General features: G+C 28.8%; 1 protein-coding gene across 1 annotated transcript in view; it reads left to right on the forward strand.

The window, feature by feature from the left end:
* The window catches only part of LOC106881594 (protein fuzzy homolog), a 938,911-nt gene that overhangs the window by 80,236 nt on the left and 837,084 nt on the right, over positions 1–21,591 (forward strand). The window contains exon 2 of the mRNA XM_052968078.1: positions 3,820–3,941. Coding sequence (XP_052824038.1) covers positions 3,820–3,941 — 122 coding nt within the window. The remainder of the gene's footprint in view (positions 1–3,819; positions 3,942–21,591) is intronic.

Here is a 21,591-nt window from a genome sequence, read left to right on the forward strand (position 1 = left end):
TATATATATGTTTATGAATATATATGTTTATGAATATATATATGTATATATATATGTTTATGAATATATATATGTATATATATATGTTTATGAATATATATATGTATATATATATGTTTATGAATATATATATGTGTATATATGTTTATGAATATATATATGTGTATATATGTTTATGAATATATGTGTATATATGTTTATGAATATATGTGTATATATGTTTATGAATATACATATGTGTATATATGTTTATGAATATACATATGTGTATATATGTTTATGTATATATATGTATGTATGTATATGTGTATGTGTGTGTATATTACCAAAATGCCACAAAAGAGTGTGTGTTTGAGAAATTCTGATGTGGATTTTGGAATTTACCTCTAAAGTGGAATTTTTACAATGTTTATGAATCAAAAAATATAATTTGCGACAAGAAGTAACCGAACTTCCAGATTGCAAACATTGAATGTCTTTAGAATCCACCATCTTAAACTCAATGATTACCTGATTATGTTTACATGTGTATGTGTGTGTGAGTTGTGCTGCATCTTGTAACTGTCTATTTACCTATCTCTGTCTGTCTTACTTCGTCTTTCACACATTCCACCTCTATATATATACCAAACTCTCTCTCATCTTCTCTCTGTATGTATATCTCTCAGGCATGCTGTTCCCCACTCTCTCTCTTGATATAACATGTAATGCAGATTAATCACAGAAAACAACTTCGTCTATGTACCCCTTTCTATCAGTCTATCTCTTTGTTTTATGCTTTTCTCATTGTATACTTCCCCACTCTATAAATTTTTGCTACACACTCTCTCTCTCTCTCTCTCTTATTCACTCTTTCTCTATGTATGTAGAAATTGATATCTATGTTTGTGTTCAATCGTATGGACCCCAGTAATTAATTTAAGTTTGCCACATATTTTATCAGAATATTTGTTGAATCACTAAGTTAGAGGATATAAAATGACACCACATAAACAACACTGGTTGTGAAACAGTCTCAGATGCACACACTTGGGCATACACACACACACACACATGTATACACGTGTGTGTGTATGTGTGTGTTTTTCACAAAAAACGTCCCCCAAGAACTTTATTTATTTAGTAGTTTATTCTAAGTGAAGTATATTATTTTGTGTTACTAGTTCACTATAATGTTAATTCCTTGAGTCTTTGCCTCTGACAAGGTTAGAGATTTTGGGTAGCATGTGTGCAAGTGTATGTGTGTGTGTGTGTGTGCGTGTGTGTGCGTGCGTGTGTATTAGGTTACATTAAGTGCTACTGCTAAAATATAGTCCGCTACAACCTGTTACTTGGGATGTTATGAATGACATGTTAGGCTGATGAGGTGGATTGTTAGAAACCTAGCAGGACAAAAACAAAATTTGTCAAAATAAGGGATGGCCTCAGTACAGGTTCAACATCTAACAGTGGTATGTGAGACATAAAAGTACTCACCATAGTGAATAAGTGCACTGTAGTACCACTTTTGGAGTGATGGTCTCGTAGTTATTTTCAGAATGGTTCCTCAGTCATGTTAGGAATGGGAGTGACCTATTTGCACTACTCTGCTGCTTTGTGAATGAGAGTAGCAGAACAGGAGCTAGTGCAGTACATCATCAACATTGTTTAACATCTGCTTTTCATGCTGGCATGTGTTGGATGGTTTGATGTGGAGCTGGCTAGCAGGGAGCCGTCCAGATTATAGCCATCTGTTGAGGTATGGTTTCTATGGCTGGATGCCCTTCCTAATCCCAACCACTTAAAAGTGTGCTGGGTGGGTGCTTTTTGCATGACACCAGAATGAGTGCATTTTCGCAGTACTGGAACGGGTGCTTTAACACAGCACCAGCTTGGGTGCTTTTCTTAGTGGCAGTGACACCTGTAAGGACAAGCCGGTATATGTGGAAGATAGCAATTTTATTTAGCTTGACATGTCTTTTCAAGTACAGCAAATTGCCACATCCCATGGTCTATTGTCATTTCCTCAGTGAGGCTCAGCATCCAAAGATCCTCCAGTTGTCTTCAGTCTTGTCACAGGACTGGTTATCACCTCCTGAAATGTAGATCAAGATTTTGAACCTTATAGGTGGTAACTGTTTTTGCAGCAATAAAGGCATCATATATTCTCTGCTGATGAAATACCACTGCTTCCATAGCTTCTGAAGGCACACGACAGAAGTAGCTTTGGCATTGGCTGTTGTAATGCTGTTGTCACCAAGATAGTTCCATCCTTGTTGCTGCTAGTCTTTAAGAAGTGCAGTCATCAAAGAATCCATAATTGAGTAAGACTGTTAACATTGAATTTAATGAACAAGTATAACTAAATATGCATAAATATGAATGTGCATGTGTATATGTCTATGTATTTGTATGTACCTGAGTATGTACATGTATAAATATATGTGTATGAATATTTTCTGGTTCACTTTTAAAACTTATAACAAAATAGTATCAATAGCCAAAGTTTGAATTGAAAACATATTTATGTAAATATAAAAAAATGGTATTACATGATAATTCAAATTTTTCTATTTCTTTCTAAGTTAGTAATTTTAAGTTTTAGTTGAAATATTTCATCAACGCAGAAGTGAACTCTAAAGATTACTTCTACTTAGACACATATGAGTCAAAACTTTTTCTGAAGAAAAGGAAATTAATTTTATTGCATATTAAGAATTTATGACTATAATTCAAAGAACTTAAAATTTTTGACAATCAAAAATCTTGAAAAATATTGCTTTTTTTTCTCTTTAGAATGGTTTTATTTTCTTTTAATTCATTCTCTAGTGTATTTAAATGCTAATTAAAATTAGAATTTTCCTTTTTACCTTGGAGAATATTTATTGTAAAGTTTAGGTATTAAAAGAAGTACAGGTTATGTATAAATTTTAAATTTAATATTGTAGTAAAACTTAAAAGAATGATTTTTAGATAAAGAAAGGGAAACTTCTTTTAATTAAATAAGAGAACATTATAAAATGTTGCATTTAGTTCCCCTGTTTTAAGTCAGTGATTCAGAAATTAAATGGCTGGAGCTCATCTTGATAAGCTTCATTACTCAGCACCCTAAAGCAATGTTTGGTTTTCCATATTAAGATTCTTTTAAAAATGTATATTTGTAATTGTTCATATATTCACTTTCATGTTGATTTTATTTCCCTATAATTTTTTAAAGTCTATTTTATGTATGTATTTAATATAGACCTGAAAGTGAAGTTGATTTAAATAATGACTTAAAAAATTAGCTTACTTTTAGCTTATTTACACATTTTAAACCAACTTTTATATAAAAATATAAATATATATATGTGGTGTGTGTGTGATATATACATGTGTGTGTATATTATACATATATGTGTGTGTGTGTGTGTGTGTATATATATATACATATATTCATACACTTTCACGCATACACTAATATGCACACATATAGATATTTTATTGGCCTTTTAAATTGATTGTTGTGAGATAATTGAGATGATCAAAAGCTCTCTTAATGCCTCTGAGGGCAATGTTATAATTGCGCTCTTTATCAAACAGGAAGATCAATCTAGATGTACCTAATAAGTGAGATGTATTGTGTAAGTTTATTGAGGAACTTCCTGTTTCAAACATTTTAATTGCATTAATATCTTAATACTGACCTTGCACATTTACCTAAGTGAATATACTTAGCTTTCAATTAATATGCAAAAGTGTGTATGCATGAATATATGCATGTGAATGCATACTTATTTGTGTATTATATACTGTGTATTATTTACCATTTTTTAAGTAAATTTGTTTGATTTTTTTTAGCTTCCCTTTCCACTCATTGGTACTTTAAATGGTGTTCAAATGTTTGCTGCATCAAGAGATATGGAACTGCAGTCAACTACTACAGAAAATTCTAAAGTGTTTTGGAAAGTATTTCAAAACAGGTAAGTACCTGTTCAATTTATTTTGTTTGCATTATACATTTATTCACCTGTTCAGTTGGTTATTTTAATTTACTTTTTCAATTGATTGTTTTGTTTCAATTGTCTTTTCACTTGGGCTGTTGTTTTTTTAAAGTACTCTGGAATTTTTCTTTTACCTTTGCTAATTGTGATCTTAGGTAACATACGGCTTATAAATTAATGATTTGAATCACTCCACTGAATTTATGAAGGCTTTCAATATAGTACTCATAACTAGAACATATCAGAAATATTTTCATATATGGGCATAGATTATTTGATAGAAAACCAGATTAATCACTTTGTAAAAGAATTGGTGAAAATTGTAATGAATTAGAAATCTAAGAGGAATCAAGGAGCAATAAATTTGAAACTAAAATTGTTCAGGTTTGATGATTAAAAATTGGGAATATTTGTTTGTTTTCATGTTTAATTTCTTTCATTGTAAATATTAGTTGGACTAAATGCATTTCTGTCTTTGATATGCCATTAGTAATGATTAAATGTTAGAATTCAAGATTTAGAAATATAAATTTGCATTGATTAATTGCTACCAGTTGTTAATCCTTGTTTATGTTGATGTACATGCTTAACCAAAAAACAAAATGTATAAACAAGGTGTACATTTAAAATATTCAGATTAGTTACATTTTTTTTACTGTGAACATGTGTTTTTGAATTATCTGAAAATTCTTTGCATTTATGAATTAATATGATAGAAAATTAGGATTTAATATACAATAAATATGGTAGAAAGTATAGAATGCTTATCTCTTTAAAAGAATGTATTGGAATATTTTAGCCATTAATGTACTGAGAAAATTATATATGCAAATTTTAACAATGAACAAAATAAAAATGTATTCTTAAAGTTTCTAAGATAATTAACATGAAATGAACTCAGTTTTTTCTTATTAATACAATTTGCAAAAAGGAATGTTATTACATGCAATTGATTTTATTTACTGTTACTTAAGGAATTTGTATTAAGTCCATGTTTGGCAATTGAATATGAATTTTAAGAATGAATATTTTAATTGGAAGGTGAAAGTTATTTATGCTATACAATAGCGATGATTAGTAGACAGTGGGATAGTCTATATTCACAGATTTTGTTAAATCTTCAAAAGAGTTATGAAAGTCTTTATTCTTTCAACGTTTTCTTTGTGAACATTTATAACAGTAACGGGATTGATAATTTACTAAGCATCTGAATCTCAAAATTTAAGTTGAAATTTCATAGAATACATTTTAAAATGAAAGCATAATACTATTTTTGTTTAAAGTTTAATTAATGCTCTGAATAAAAATGATTAACAAACAATACACTTGACATTAAGAGATAAAATATAAAACGTAATTCTCAACCGCATAGTTTCAATATGCAAATAGTTAAAAATCATTTAGCACATAGAAAAGCCTATCTCACTACAGACCAAAAATAACTTATATTCTTTATGAAATATATATTCATGTATATAGTTTAAATTCATCAGCACCATAGCTCTAATCATTCAAGGATTTAGTCAATTACTTATGGCAAGAAGATTCAATGCATGAGTATTTTTCTTATTCAATCATTTATTCCAATATTGTATTTACACTTAGTTTTATCAGTAATTGAACAATGAAGAGCTAATTCAACTAAAGTGTAATTTATATTTATCAAATCATTTGTAAAGGATTCTAGAGAATCTGGCATTGTATTGTACTAACTAATTGTACTGATCTAAAATAGCATTTTGAAAAAGTGAAATTATTTGTCATAGTTTTGGTAAACCAACATGATATGCCTTCAAATTTTGTTTCATATGAATAAAAAAAAATGACACTGTAATATATTTATCAAAATTTAAAATCATTTTCTTAGCATAGTGTACATTTACAAATATTTTAGCATAGTGTATATTTATAAATATAGGTCCACATGTATTATTTTGATTGTCTTTTATCTTGAAAACAAGGAAACTTTAGAGCATTGAATATCATACTCATGCCATCATTTTAAACCTTGAGCTTTTGTTTGGAGTTTATTTCAATAAATACCTCTTAAATGAAAGTAAAATTTGATTGTAAATTAAAGATGTATAAGTCATCATTATGCAATGTTTTAAGGAAAATATCTTTTAGAGGATATTTGTTTAAGCAAAAAATATTTGTTTCCATTTTGCACTTTGAAATAATGAAAGTGTTTATATATATAATTATCAAGTACTATTAACTAAAGTCACTAGTTTATTTAATAGCTAAAACAAATTCTTTTTGAAAATTTTTAATGTTTGGATTATTGATTACCACTTTGGAAATTATTAGTGAGGACAAGCATCCAGATTTGAGTTCAAATTTAACTAGATTTGATTTTTCTTCTGATTCTTCTATTAGAAATTTACTGATTATCATTAATTTATTGGGTTATTGGGTGCAAACAGTTTCATGTGGACTAAATAGTGTCTAATTATCTACTTAACTTTTCTGAATAACATTATATCTATATTCTTTCCCCTTTCTTCTGTAATTCATAAATAAAAAAAAAACCTTCAATTCACTGGAATTCAGTTGTCAATAAGGAAACCAATATAGTGGAAATATATCATGTAAATTAATCTAGGACTTCTTGTAACTGGTTTCTGCTGTTAGTTATATATGTCCATAGGAGTTTCCTTAACACTTTCAGGTATGGACAACTTTTTTACATTCATCAAATAGTTAAAATATTATTGAGAAAATAGATTTAGACAACTTTTTTCTCACATTAATTCCTTAACTATTACTTTGTTTTCAGTTTCATATATTTTTATCACAAAAGAAGTTTGAATGCATCTCATAACAGATTTAAATAAATGGTTTCTCATGCATATTCACAAACAAGAAAAAGTTCAGTTATCTTTCTTGAAATAAAAACATAGGTTTTCTGCATGACTATATTGTGTGTTATCTGTCGTAATTGATTCAAATTATAATTCATTCATAATTAGTTGGAAAAGTTTCAAATGGTTGTGAGTCTATATTATACATTACATGAGGATTTAGTTTAGTGTGAAGTTGGCTCTTTTATGAATTAATGATATATTCAAATTTCTTAAAACATGCTTACATGTTAAAAATAAATTTCTATTAATTTTTATTTATTCATTAGCAGTGATATTATCCTAATAAAATAGAGTAGACTTTTGTATTCATATGAAAGAATTTGAAAACCTTTATCCTTACTCAACAAAAATATTTGAATAGATGGTTTTTAAAAGTACAATTTTCTGTTGTTTCTCACCTAATGTTTTATATCTCACCCACTCTTAATTTCAAGTCATTTTAAAATATACATTTAATAATTTCTTCTGAAAATTTCATAGTTGCTAACAAGTAACACTTATTAATGATTAACTCTGAGAAATTAATTTCAGATTTATTCAAAAATTTATGAGACTTTTTAAATATTAAAAATTTTGCTTTATGAAAATTAGCTCTTCTTTTAGCATGTATTTTCCATCTATTTTTCAAATTGCCCTGTCTGTTACAGCATTTTACTATATACTATTCAAGTGTGTGTGTGTGTGTGTGTGCCCAACCATGTGAACTTGCATGTATTTGTGTTTTCTGTTTTCTAAACACATCACATTTGTACCTCTATGCTGGTAATAGTCAAATTCACACAAAAGCATAGAACTGCTTTTATAGAATACATTTCTAAATGTTATGAAATAGAATTTACACTTTTTTTTTTTTACCTCAGCGTAGTGAGAGAATTTTCATTGTGTATTTTTCCTAAGTCTATACTTTAGGAATATTATGTAAAACTATGTGACATATGCCCTAAACTCTCTATGTGCAGAAAAGCTAAAACACAACCTTCATGAATTCAAAGAGTAACAGCTTATAGATGAAATAATTATTTATATAGATTATTGGTGTGAGTAAAAATATAGATTATGTCTAGAGTGTAGATAACCTTGCTTTCTGCAGTGGCATTGTCATTAAATACTCTCATTTTATTTATATTCTAAGATGATGATTATAGTTTGTATCTTGGAAATTGTGAAAAACCAAATAATGGACAAACACTTTTTACATTTTACACCAACGTTGATTTGCCTTTGCATTATATCAGATATGTGAAAAAAATTCAGATCTCTAAGAATAATATCAATCTCTTGAAATAAATGAAATAAACAAATAAGCTTATTATTGTTGTTTCCTCACATAAAAATTAGTTATGCAACATATTTCTTTCCTTTCCTCTTCAGCCCCCATGCACATAAAAAAAACCTTCAACATTATGTTTGGTTACTTTATGAAAGGTTTAGAAATTAAAAAAGGAAAAATCAAACTTTTTAATGCAGCTATACATTTATTGTCCTTATTTGAAGGATGGTCTATAACCTTTGTGTAATATTGCTTTAGTAAATAATCACTCTTAAACATATCTATTTTCTTAATTGGAAAACTCATATTAACTGAAATTCTCTACTATTTATTCTGTCACACTGTATTTCTATATTTTTTATCTGCTCTTATTATTTCTCCATGTCTCTGAACTCTGTGTACAAACATGCATACTCATATCTCCACACACACACATGCACAGATACGCCTTCAAGTATAGTAAATGGATATTTTAGTTCATATATTTTTCACATATCTGATATAATGCAAAGGCAAATCAACGTTGGTGTAAAATGTAAAAAGTGTTTGTCCATTATTTGGTTTTTCACAATTTCCAAGATACAAACTATAATCATCATCTTAGTATCAGATGAATCATGGGAAGCTTATATATGCATCTGAATCTTCAGTTACCTTACATAAAGATATATTACCAGATACTATGCACTCCTACTGTAAAAAATGTTGTAACTAATACATTAGCAAACACACTATGTAGTTGTTTAATGATAATGCTGTTAAACTAATCTAATCCATTGCTTTTTATTCAGTCTGGTGAAGTTATAGGTTAATTCAGTTATTGGGAAATTGTAATAAAAAAAGTGTAAAATGGTTTTACTTTCTTACTTGATTTCCTCCATTCTTGGAGAAAATGTGACTACAAAGCTGCAATAAGAAATGAAGGAAATAAAGTTTAAATTTCTAAACAACTTAGCCAGAAGTTTGTTAATATGATAAAAAAATTGTTTTATACTGTAAACGTTCAATAAATTGATATATATTTATCAAGTAAAGGTTCTTTTTATTTGATTCTCCTTCATTTTTCTGTAAACTGATCTTGACATTTTGAGCTATTTATTGCAGTCAGATTGCTGCCTTAAGAACAAAAAAAAATTTTTAATGCTTACTAAAATATGTAATTTTATGAACTTAGCTGTTTTTCTGTTTGCTTGTAGAGAAACTTGTAATTATTTATTATGGTTATTTTATATTGTTTTAATTTATTTGCAAGCATCACTATATCATCATAACCTCTTAAGGGTCATTAGCTTTTGCATTTATTTCTCGATTAAAGAATTTATTCATCTTCACACTGCACTGAACTCTGTAAAGATGTTCAGTATGAAAATGAAAAAATGCAAGAACATTCAATATAAAATATTTGTGTAAGTATTAAACATTTTCAGTTTTTAGATATGCTTGACAACAAGGTTTTCAAATTTTATATGCTATGAAGCACAAAAATAATTGCAGGATATGAATAAATAAATATAATTTGATGTTTGTATTATAGTTTCTTGGTCATAATATACTCCAATAATATGATAGATAATATCATGTGTTGAATTTTCCTATTGGATTATAATATTTGATGTTTCCCTCCTTCTGAGGAGGGAATAAGACAGTTAAAATATTATAATTCAATCCTCCACCCTTAGATAGTTATCTGAGGGCAGTGGATTGACAGAATCAGAGCAGCAGACAAAATACCATATGGATTCACTTATGCCTTCATATTTTCGGAGTTCAAATCTCATCAAAGTTGATCCGTCATTTTTCCTGAGTTGATTTAGTTAATTGCTGGGTCGATTTTATTGAGTATACTTTCTCATAAAATTTGAAGTTTTATACAGCTCTATATTTCTAGATTCTCATGGTTTCAATCTAGAGCTGTCATTCATAATAGATTGAAAGTCAGAACCTCAATTGAATTAAACAATAAATGAATGTTTGCCAGATCAAAACCTAGCTTTGAGTGTGAATGATTATTCATCAGGCACATTTGCTGAAGCACATTTTGTTATATATGTAATAACCTCTTATAATATTCCTATTCCTTAACATACAAGTTGAAGAGTCTGCAAACTAACAGGAAAAACATCTTGGAAACACATTGATGAAAATTATTCAAATACCTAAAAAATGTTCAATATGGAACTATTATAGGTGACACGAAACATTTTAATGTTTTATTGTTGCATCTGACAAGATGTAAAGCAAATTTTAATAACATTCCGAATTGTTATTAGAAATTGGAATTAGCAAAAGTGAATAAATTACTTAGCATATTTCTAATGATGGCAGAGTGCTAGCATAGTAAAGAATGAGTAAAAGTTTAAGGATTACTACTTTTTATTAACAAATAATTTTCTGTTATTTATAGAAAACTTAATTGTATATGTGGCAAATAAATGTTCATGAGTACTGGTAAATTGTAACAATTGAACTTTGAAGATTTGGATTCTTAATATAAATATGTTATTCAAATTAAATGACAGAAATTTGAGAAACTGAATATGCAATATTTTGATAGCAATGATTAATAAATTCACATGAAAACAAAATGAATGATTCTAAAGCATAAAGTATTAAATTACCAAGAATAACTTTGGACAAGAAAGGTAAATGGATACTATGGAAAGTTAAGTAAAATGACGATGTGGAAAAAATGAATAACTATATAATATGTAAAAAATAAGAAGAAAAATTACTTTTGTGTTAACTTATGTATGCTAGCATGGAAAAGGTCAAATTAAGATTATAAAAATATTAAATTGCAATATAACAAAACATTTGAAACTGTGTTAATTGAAGTCTGCTATACATCCTTGTAGATATAGTGATGAATAGAAAGATTATCCTAACAACACAGTAGCAACACATTTATGATTTTATTAGCCATGTAAAAGCAATTTGTTCAGGTTGTATTATCCTGAATTTTATATCACTAAAATGTCTTGCCAAGCTTTATTCAATTTTCTCCTTTTTATGGAAATATGCCAATGTTTCTAAATGGCAAAAATGAGAGCTACTTTTATCACACTTCACTATAACATCTTCAAGATTATTGAAATATTAAGTAATTTTTATTCCACTGAGTAATCAAGACACTCATCTGCAGTTACTGATGTTACTTCTTTTGTTCTAACAATAACTTAATATGTATATGTAGCATCATAGTAAAATCAAAGCCCTTGCATTTCACATAAGCTTTTGATACATTCTGGCAACAATATTTTCTCAACAAGCTGCCTTCGTTTGATCTGCTTGGCTGTTATCCAACCCAGTGTTTCTATTGTGTTCTTAGCTATTGAAAGAATTATCTCAAAACTTCATCTCTCAACATTGATACTAATACATTTTCTGATGTTCATCTTGCCTATTAAAAGAGAAAAAAAATCATGTATTGAATATCTCTTGCTGATATTGACACATTGATAATTTCTACTCTGGTCATCCGATTGTCTATAAATTTATTTCAAGAATCTGATTTTGTTGAATAGAATTCAATTTATATATTTTTTATTCAACAGCAAGAATATTTCTCGAAATTCTATTGGTTGGTCAAAGATAACAATTAAAAACAAATCTTTAATGTAAAACACTCAGAAGAGCTGCCCATTTTAAAATCCTTAAACTTTTGATATACTTGCTTTCAATGCAGTGGAATTTTAATGTTGGTTATGTTTTGTAAGAAAATTGGTTGTACTGTATAATTTTATAGAATGAGATAATTTTTTTTCTCTATCTGGCAGTTTTCTTTTATCAATGAATAATCTTTTTCTGACAATTTATTTACCCTTCATTAATCACTCTCAGAAAATTTACATTTGTTATCTTTTTGTAAATTTGTTTCTTAGGCAGAATAATTTAAATGGTTCTGTACATTTGGATATTTCTTAACTAGAAAAAGAAAATGAAGAGCAAAAACAGAATCTTGCTTCAAAATATAATTTATAGTTTGACTATGTATGAAATTTTCAAAGAATTTTGAAATCTTTGTCCCTGACGCGAATACAATATAAATTCCACAATATTATTTTTTTAAATTCAAAAATTATTTATAAACACTTTAAAAAGGAGAATTTGTTTTAATTTATTTAAAATAATTTTACATGTGAATGGATATTTTATTACTAACATAATCTTGTGTGGTAATTTCTAAAATTTCATGTATTTAACTGGAAATATTTTTATAAAACTATTTTAAGATGAATCATGCATTTGCTTTCCCATTTTGTTATGTAAGAAGTAAAATATCTTTGAGTGACAGCTTAAACTTTGCTTGAACCACTGTGTTCTGTTCAAGGATGTCTTGATTTTACTGGTTAAATGAAAAAAAACTTTACTACTCAGTAATGTTTAAGTGATTTGCAATAAGAATACCATCTGACCAAGTGATGCACAATAAATAATTTTGCAAGTAGGTATTTGCAATATCTACTTTTCAAGTACATATTGCTTTGCCAAAGACTTTTAGGGATTAGGTTAAAAATTATATTTATCATACAGAAAAAAAAAAATCTTCATAGTTGTTTAATTGAGGAGAGCTCTGTACTTCCATTCTAATGACAATTTTTAAAAAGCAGACAATATACAGACAAGTGTTCACAATATATATGAATAAAGATCTAGAAAAGTTTTTACAATAGTTACTGAACACTTGAACCTTAATCTTTAACACCTAACATTGAAATTACTCCTTTCTAGGAAACTACTTTAACCCTGAACAGTTGCTAATTTTGTGCAAGACTCCATACTTAACCTACTCTCAGCCAGTCTTTTACTAATCTATGAAAATTTAAAGTAGAAAGAACCATTGTGTGCTGGGAGATAAAACTGATTGGGTTTGTTATTGCTGTTTTTTTCTGGTTTCTATGTTGTTTACTCTGATTATTTTATAAGTAAATTTTTGAAAATAAATGACTAAACCAGTGTTAAAATTTAAATCATATTTGTAACTCTGTCTTTCCTATTGTTTACATGAATTTTATTTGAATGCAATACGTCAAATATAACTGATACCATGCAATATTTCAAATACTGATTTCATGAACTACTCACACTGCTGCAGCAGTGCATGAGCAGCATATTTTGTAAATTATTCCTTATGCGAGATGAATTAGATTTTTACTTGTTGTTGTGTTGATGCCCCCAGATGATGAAGTAGACTAGCCCAATACGTAGATATAGAGGGAGAAGTCTAGACGTTGTAGTAGTTGAGTAGAGATCATCCGAATGTGCGCTATTAAGTAGAAGTCATCCGAATGTGTGCTGTTGGGTAGAGGTCTTCTGAATCTTTAAATTTTTATCAAAGAAACATATTCTGGAGTGTTCAAAATTTTATAGCATGATATTTATGCTTATAGGTACTGGACGATGAGAACTGATACATTCAGAATTCAAAACAGGTTAATTTTCATGGAAATGTATTAAAAGTAGGTCAAGTTTACACTAAAAGGAATAGGCTATTGAAATTATCTTTACTAAATCAAGACAAATAGTTTGTGTTATTCCACTTGTCTTAACACTCTATGTGAAGCAAGTTAAATTTTCCACATAATTCGAAGAAATTTAAGCTAAATCATCCTCATAGGTTTTGATAATTTAATTAAATTAAGAAACCAGAATGTAAATTTAAACAATGATGAAATATATTGTGTAAATTTCATTCAGATAAGCAACTCCCAAACTACCTATCTACATTTAATTTATCAATTGCATTCAGTAATTAAAATGGCACATTGTTTTTTTTCCCCCCTTAATTTGACTTTCTGAATTAAAACTTGATATTAATGTAAATAGAGAATAGGATTTGATAGATATAAAATTAAATCCTGTTTCACTGATACATGTAAGTTACGAGATGAAAGCACTTATTTGGATGCTATCTGACATTTAATAGCTGAATAAAAGAATTGGGAGTTTCATAGTTTATAATTCTTGTATTGACAGTGCAAGTGATTGAAATTTACAGAAGATATCTGAAATTGGATAAATTGTGTACATAAATTTACAAGTTAGAGCATGTATATTCTCATACACACATATATTGTCAACATTCCTTGTGATTGTAATCAGTGTTTCTTTTGCTTTAGTATTCCACTTTGATACCAATATTCATTCACATACATTAGTGATATATTGTTTTACAATGGTCTTGGCTATACTGATATCAATCTTCATTCATGTACAATACTTGTATATTGGATTACAAATTCTCTTGACTATTGATATTTATATCAAACTTTTGAAAAAAAAATATTTTCAAAGCATTTATATTTTCATGTTTTCACTTATAGAATATTTAATCTAATTTTGCATGTTAGAACACTTGCATATTTAACTCCAAGTGTGTCTATATATCCTGCACTGTGACACTTAAAATATGTTTGTGCATATGTACTTACACACACTTTCTTTCTATATTGCTTTCTTCCTTATTCTGTCTATCTTTCTCTATTTTATTAATTATTAAAATTAAAAATTAAACACATATCAGTGGTAAATAAGTAGTTCTCCTTTCATTGATGGTGTAGTTCCAGAAGGTAAAGCAAACCTCAGAAGCATTGAATTTCAAAATATAAAAGGGCCTCAATAGTTATTGCATAATCTTAATGCAATTCTATACCAATTCTTTCAAACTCTGGCATTTGATATATCGTAAAATTGTTACAATGATCAATGCATGGAGATACAGAAAACAAAGTTGATCCTGGCAAAATTTCTGCTCTGAATAATGGAGGAAAGTGAATCTATCCTTTCATCTACTCCACCTGGAAGGGTCATGAAGGTAGTCTTCAGTCACCTTCTCAATAGAGGTCTATGAAAAGCAACCATCAATACACTTTCTGAGACTATGAAAGTTTTCCAACCATCTTGTTCTTGATCTACCTGTCTGTCTCCTGCAGTTTGCTTGGTTTCAAGAATCTGTCTTGTGATTCTTTCCTGTGACATTATAATCATGTCTATTGTACACAATCTGTGACCTCTCATTGTTGAGAAGTGCTTTGACCTGGACAGGTACCCTGATATCAAAAGCTATACCCCTGCTGAGCAATGTTTCTTCAGAGATCCTCGAGAGGAACCCCATTTTGGCTGTGTGTATTTGCAATTAGTTGTCGTTGGCACTCCGTCACTTACGATGTCGAGGGTTCCAGTTGATCCGATCAACGGAACAGCCTGCTCATGAAATTAACGTGCAAGTGGCTGAGCACTCCACAGACACGTGTACCCTTAACGTAATTCTTGGAGATATTGAGCATGACACAGTGTGGCAAGGCTGGCCCTTTGAAATACAGGCACAACAGAAACAGTAAGTAAGAGTGAGAGAAAGTTGTGGCGAAAGAGTACAGCAGGGTTCGCCACCATCCCCTGCCAGAGCCTCGTGGAGCTTTAGGTGTGTTCGCTCAATAAACACTCACAACGCCCAGTCTGGGAATCGAAACTGCGATCCTATGACCGCGAGTCCACTGCCCTAACCACTGGGCCATTGCGCCTCTACATTTACAATTAGACTCAGCCATTATTCAACATTCATGATCATAGATGAGGATAGGCATGAAAACCAATTTAAAGTTAGTGAGTTTGACTCTTTTGTCAACCTCTCTTCTGCTGAGGATCAAATGCTGCAGCTGGCATATTACTGTACCAGTACCTGCAATTCTAACCTCTTTTTCAGCCTCCTGCTTCCCATCACTTATTAATAGTCTTGAGATACTCAAAAGTAAATGGATTTCACAATTTGATCCAACAATCTACTATTTCTTTTTGCTCACTTCACTGCACTGCTTGTCTAGATAATTATTATGCTCTCATTGCATACACATCTTCATTTTCATAAATATTCTTTATTTTACAATTAGTTTTTAAAGAATATTATAATTTTATATATTTGTAATTTTCTTAAATAACCTTCCTTTACATCATCTAACAAACAAATAGTTAATTATTAATGAAGGAACGAGGAACATTCATTGTAATTAGACTTATTTTAATGATATAACTTTATTGTAAGTAGAGAAGACAAAGATAGCTGGTAAGAAAATTTGTAAATATAGTTCTTAAAGGAACCAAGAAAATTGATATTTATTTTCTCTCTGGAGCCATTATTTATTTATTTTATCCTTTACCTTTTACTTGTTTCAGTCATGCTGCGGAATCATCTTGAAGAGCCTAGTTGGACAAATTGACCCTAGTACTTATGTTGTTGTTTTTTAAGCCTGGTACTTATTTTGCCAGCATCTTTTACGAATTTGCGAAGTTACTGGGATGTAATCAAACCATCACCAGTTAGTAAGCAGTGGGTAGGGGACAAACACAGACATACTTACACATGCACATGTGTTTGTGTGTGTGTATATACACACATACAGACAAACATGAAAGGCTTCAACACAGTTTCCATACCCAACTTCTCTTACAAGGCTTGGTTAACCCAGAGCTATAGTAGAAAGCATGTGGCTGAGGTGCCATGCATTGAGACTGAACTCAAAACCACATGGTTGCAAGGCAATCTTCTGAACCACATCGACTTGTCTGCATCTGTCAAAAATATCCAAAACACAATACACTGCTAGAGATTAAGCAATAGGCATTGGGGAAAAAAAAAAGATTTACAAGACTGATAGCAACAGAGATGTTATAAGCATTACTAAATATTAGTCATTCGTAAAAAAAATTCAGTGCAGAGCCTGAGATATAATTTTGTATGTCTCTTAATGTTGTTTTGAAAAAGCCTTGAAGGTTTCGGTGAGGTTTGCTATTTTATAATACAGCTCCACTTTGTAATTGCTGTACAAAGTAAATACAAAATTCTACTTTATCATTAGAGTTGTAAATATTAACTGAAGATATATAAATTTTCGTTCTGCAACAAAACCAGACTGTCAAATACAAATTACTCAGAGAATCAATAAGCAGTTCATTCTTAAATGCTTTTGGTTCTCATTTGATTACACAAAATCATTGAAATTGTTTGCTTTAATTGGTTAACACTTTGATTCAAAGAATAATTACTCTTATCACCTAGCTTAAATCCTTCAGGTTACATTTCCACCCTTTGTACTAATTGGCTTGATTGTTTCTATAAAAATTTAATGACAGCCTTTCTTGTTTTTTTAATTGAATAAAATGATTTTAGTTTTCAATCATTATGTATTAAGGTAGTAAAGAAGATTTGTTTCTTAAAGTATGAAGTTAAAGAAAAAACGGTGATTTTAAAAGAAAGGTATATTTTTAATAGACGTATCCTGGTTTAAATTTCCTAAGAATATGATTCTTGCATTAGATCTTCAAGAGAGTTTTTCTCTATGACAAAATTACTTAGAGATGATTACTTGTAGATGAGAGTGAATTCTCTGGGACACAGTTTGCTTGGTAACAGTGATTTATGAAAAATGAAAATAAAAAAAGCATGTCTTGTTGAAAATGATTTTTTGATCTTAGCTAGTATCTTGTGAGTTAATATACTGTAATGTAACTTTCTTTCTGTTACTGTAAGAGCTGAACTAACCATTAACTGAAATATCCATTAACTCAGGATGTTATAACTACATCATAAGTATTAGTTGTTGATTGATTCATCATTGAGAACAAATTCCTATAAAAATTTAGGCTCTATTATTTCAGATGAACTGGTGGAATTAGTAATTGAAGTTACTATCAAAGTATCAAAGTTAGGCAACAAGAAACTAATTATTGTAGTTAAATAATAAAAGAATAATAACTGAATGGCCATTTATTAAATTGTATATGTAGTTTTTTTTCCAGTATTAAGAAAACAATTTTTGAGCATTTATATACATTGCTTATTTCTGAATCTTGCATTGTTATAAATGTTTAAGACTCCTTTAACAAGCATTTTACTGGAAAAAGAACTACACCACATGACACTATAAAGGAGTGTTTATATACACCTTCTCCTTGACTTATAACCAAGTTCCCTTCCAACCGACAGGTTGTAAGTCGATTTGGTTGTACATCAGATTTATATTTTTAAGCACTATTTTCATTCAAACAGTTTTGATGCTTGAAAGTGACTGAGTGAGAAACAGTAGTAGGCAGTGAATTCCTGGGTCTGAGGGAGGCCTGCATTGCCAGATGTTGCCAAAGTTATCATGTGTACAGCTGCCCAACATCTGAAAATCAATTCTTTATTTATTTTATTTCCTATTTTTTGTGGTCATAAGTGTGGATGGTTATAAGTCAAGGAGAAGGTTTATTTATGTATATGTGTGGGGGTGGGAGAAGGAGATTAAGCAACCTTAACTTTTATTAACTTTGTTCTGATTCAATACAAAAAGTTTTTCATGAAATTATAAAACCATTTGAATCAAAATATTGTTTATTTTAGACAATTTTTCAGTGATGACTTGATAGTTATTGGATGAAGTAGACCTACAACATTGAAACTAGGGACTTTCACTGTAAGAATCCGAAGCTGTGTGAATCAGGAGTTTAAGGATTTGATGAAACCCATCTAAAATTATGGATTTTGATGTTTAACAATATGGAGTACTGATGGTAAAAGCATGAAAATAGCAATTTTAGTGAATTTTTGGGTTGTTTGAATATGTTCAGAAACTATCAAACGTTAAGCTCAGTAAATTAATTCTGTTTCACAGAGTTTGTTATTTTTACTGTATCACAGTTATACTATTCATGTGAATTAAAGAATGTTTAGTTGAGTAAGGCTGATTACATATTCATATGTATCAAGAAATAAGTGGTGGAAATATATGAAAAACAATTAATAAAAAAAACTAACTGAGGAGTTCTACTTGCTTTTCTCAAGAGTACAAGCAATGTCAGGGGATGATTAACTATAAAGCAGTTACATGTTAATAAAAATCTTTGAAAAGCAACTTGCTCACATGTCTTTATATCAAAATTATACCTCTGGTAACAGAACATATTGATACATTTTCTAAGGTTCCATATTCAATATTTTACATTAGTCTTAAGTATAAAACCTATCATTAGTCATTTTTCAATAAGAAACAAAAAATTTCTACTATGATTATCTGACAAGGAATTATTAAGAAATCTATGAATCTGTTGAGGCGTCATTATACTGATATCCATTAGAATTCCTTCTTGCTTATTGTATTAACAACACTTGAGCACTCTTTTCTTATGACTATCTTTTGTTTAAATTAAATCCTGTATTAGAAAATTTCTGTACTAGAATTCATGGTTGAGTTGTTTTGGGATTTCTATTTTCTAATAATGATTTTTCTATAGCATTTCATGCATAAATTAAATAGAAGTAATTCTATTGTTAATATCTGGAGTTTATTCTAATGTGATAAAAAAAAATTGTGTGCAGAAATTTAAAAACAATTGCAAGAAATGAAAGCACCATGACTAAGTATTTAGATTTATTCAAATTCATACATAAAATATCACTATTCTTACTAGGCTGAGCCAAAATAAAGAAAGAATTAAAAAATACACTAGACTTCTAAAAAGTACAAAGAAATGATACTATGCAGAAAATGCATAAAGAAAACACATTTGTAGATCTAAATCAATAATTCATATATATTTAAGATATGAATATGCAATATATAAATATTTTGAATAGTTCTAATTTTGATATTGTCTACAATAGAAATTAGTTGGTGGAAATGGCCTTCTTCAGAGTTTAGGGTCAGTATTAAAGCTCTAAATCTTTTCATATTTTTAGTTTATGTATGAATCTAAATAAATTAAAATTGTTGATTAGAAATGTTTCATTTGGATTTCTTGAACATACTAATTATCTCTTAACTTATATTTTAAAATTTGTCATTCTTTATTCATAAAAATTGAATACCAATATTTATATCTTTTCCTTTTTTTTCCCATTGCCACTTTTGATAATATGATATTTTAGTAGGTCACTTTTGCTTACTCATAGCACCAGAATTTGTAAAATAAAATTGAATTGGAAACATCCTAGTAAGTTAAATTGGTTTTGAAAATCTTTTCTGCTAATTTAAATATTTAATCTAAGTATAAATTAACACTTTTCCAATTGCCATATACCATGAAAATAATATATATATATATATATATATATATATATATATATACATAATAAAATCTTGTATAACTAATAATATGCTATGTTTTTTAGATGATTTAATAATTGGATTTTTATTTTATTTTCAGGAAGTTTATTCTAGAAAGTTTTATATGAACATAAAAATATTCTATTAAAATACATGAGCATAATAGAACTTCATTTTGCAAATAAAATTGCTAGATATAAATATTTGTATGGATGATGGATATGTGTGAATCTGTGAGTTAGTAATCGATACAAATATTTATAATAAATATATTGAGTGAGGTATATTTCTTATAATTGCATTAAACTTTATTAATGAGCAAATTGATGATAATTTGTAATATTTAATATACTTCTTAAATAATTTAGGCTAGTAGACTTAGAGAATAAAGAAAATATTTGATAATTTAACATACGACTTTCAGATTTATTTTCTTTGCTAGTCTTAAGTGGAGTTAGATTGCAAGACAAGGCTAAGATGAGGTTTGTGTAGTTTGTTTAATGTAAATTATGGCCAAGGAAAAAAATGGATAGAAAAGGGTTTATAAGAGATGTAGGAGCAAAAACTATATTTGTCTGTGTATGGCTTGGAACATATTGCTTAACATCAACATATCATCTGCATTAAAATTCACTATATTCTTGTATATGATCTGATATATGTCTGAGTATATGATCTAGTATATGATTCAAACACATGAAACCCCCTATAAACAATGAAGGATGCAAAAGCATGTGGATTGGATAAATTCAAGTTACATGGGGTGCCAGAGAAGTTTAGACAGCATTCCAGTTGGTGGTTTACAGGCAGTTGCTATATTCTTATATTTTTAACTAAAACACACACCCCTTATGAGTTTCAATTAGACTTTAAAATAATCACAAATTTAGACTGATTTCATTAAACAACTAACTTTATTCATCAACATATTAATGTGATTTTTGGAACACAATTGAAGAAAAGGTTCTTAATCAATTCTATTGCATAACTGTTGTCTCAAAGTGACTCTAATTAAGGTAAATTCAACAAAATATAAAATTTTGCTCAAACATCACCATATAAAATGAGTCAGCTAATATTCAATTGGGTATGCAATAAAATTTTAATATAGAATTGTGCTTGTCACTAGATTATCAGTTGAATTTAATGCACATATGAACAGGTGTACCATAAAAGTAAAATAAAATGAAATATTGGAGTTTGCTTCTGAAGAAGGCTACAAAATGAAATACATCAACTAAATGAAATAAACTCACACACATACACAAATACCCAAAAACATATATAATAAAGATTTACAATAGAAATTAAATCAAAACTTGTCACTCACCTTACAAGCAAATTAAAATTGCAGGTAAATAAAAAATAAAAATGAAGTAAATTTGAAAAATATTTATAAAATCAAATCATACACA

The sequence above is a fragment of the Octopus bimaculoides genome, chromosome 5, assembly GCF_001194135.2.
Source record: "Octopus bimaculoides isolate UCB-OBI-ISO-001 chromosome 5, ASM119413v2, whole genome shotgun sequence".
In the NCBI taxonomy this organism is placed as follows: Eukaryota; Metazoa; Mollusca; class Cephalopoda; order Octopoda; family Octopodidae; genus Octopus; species Octopus bimaculoides.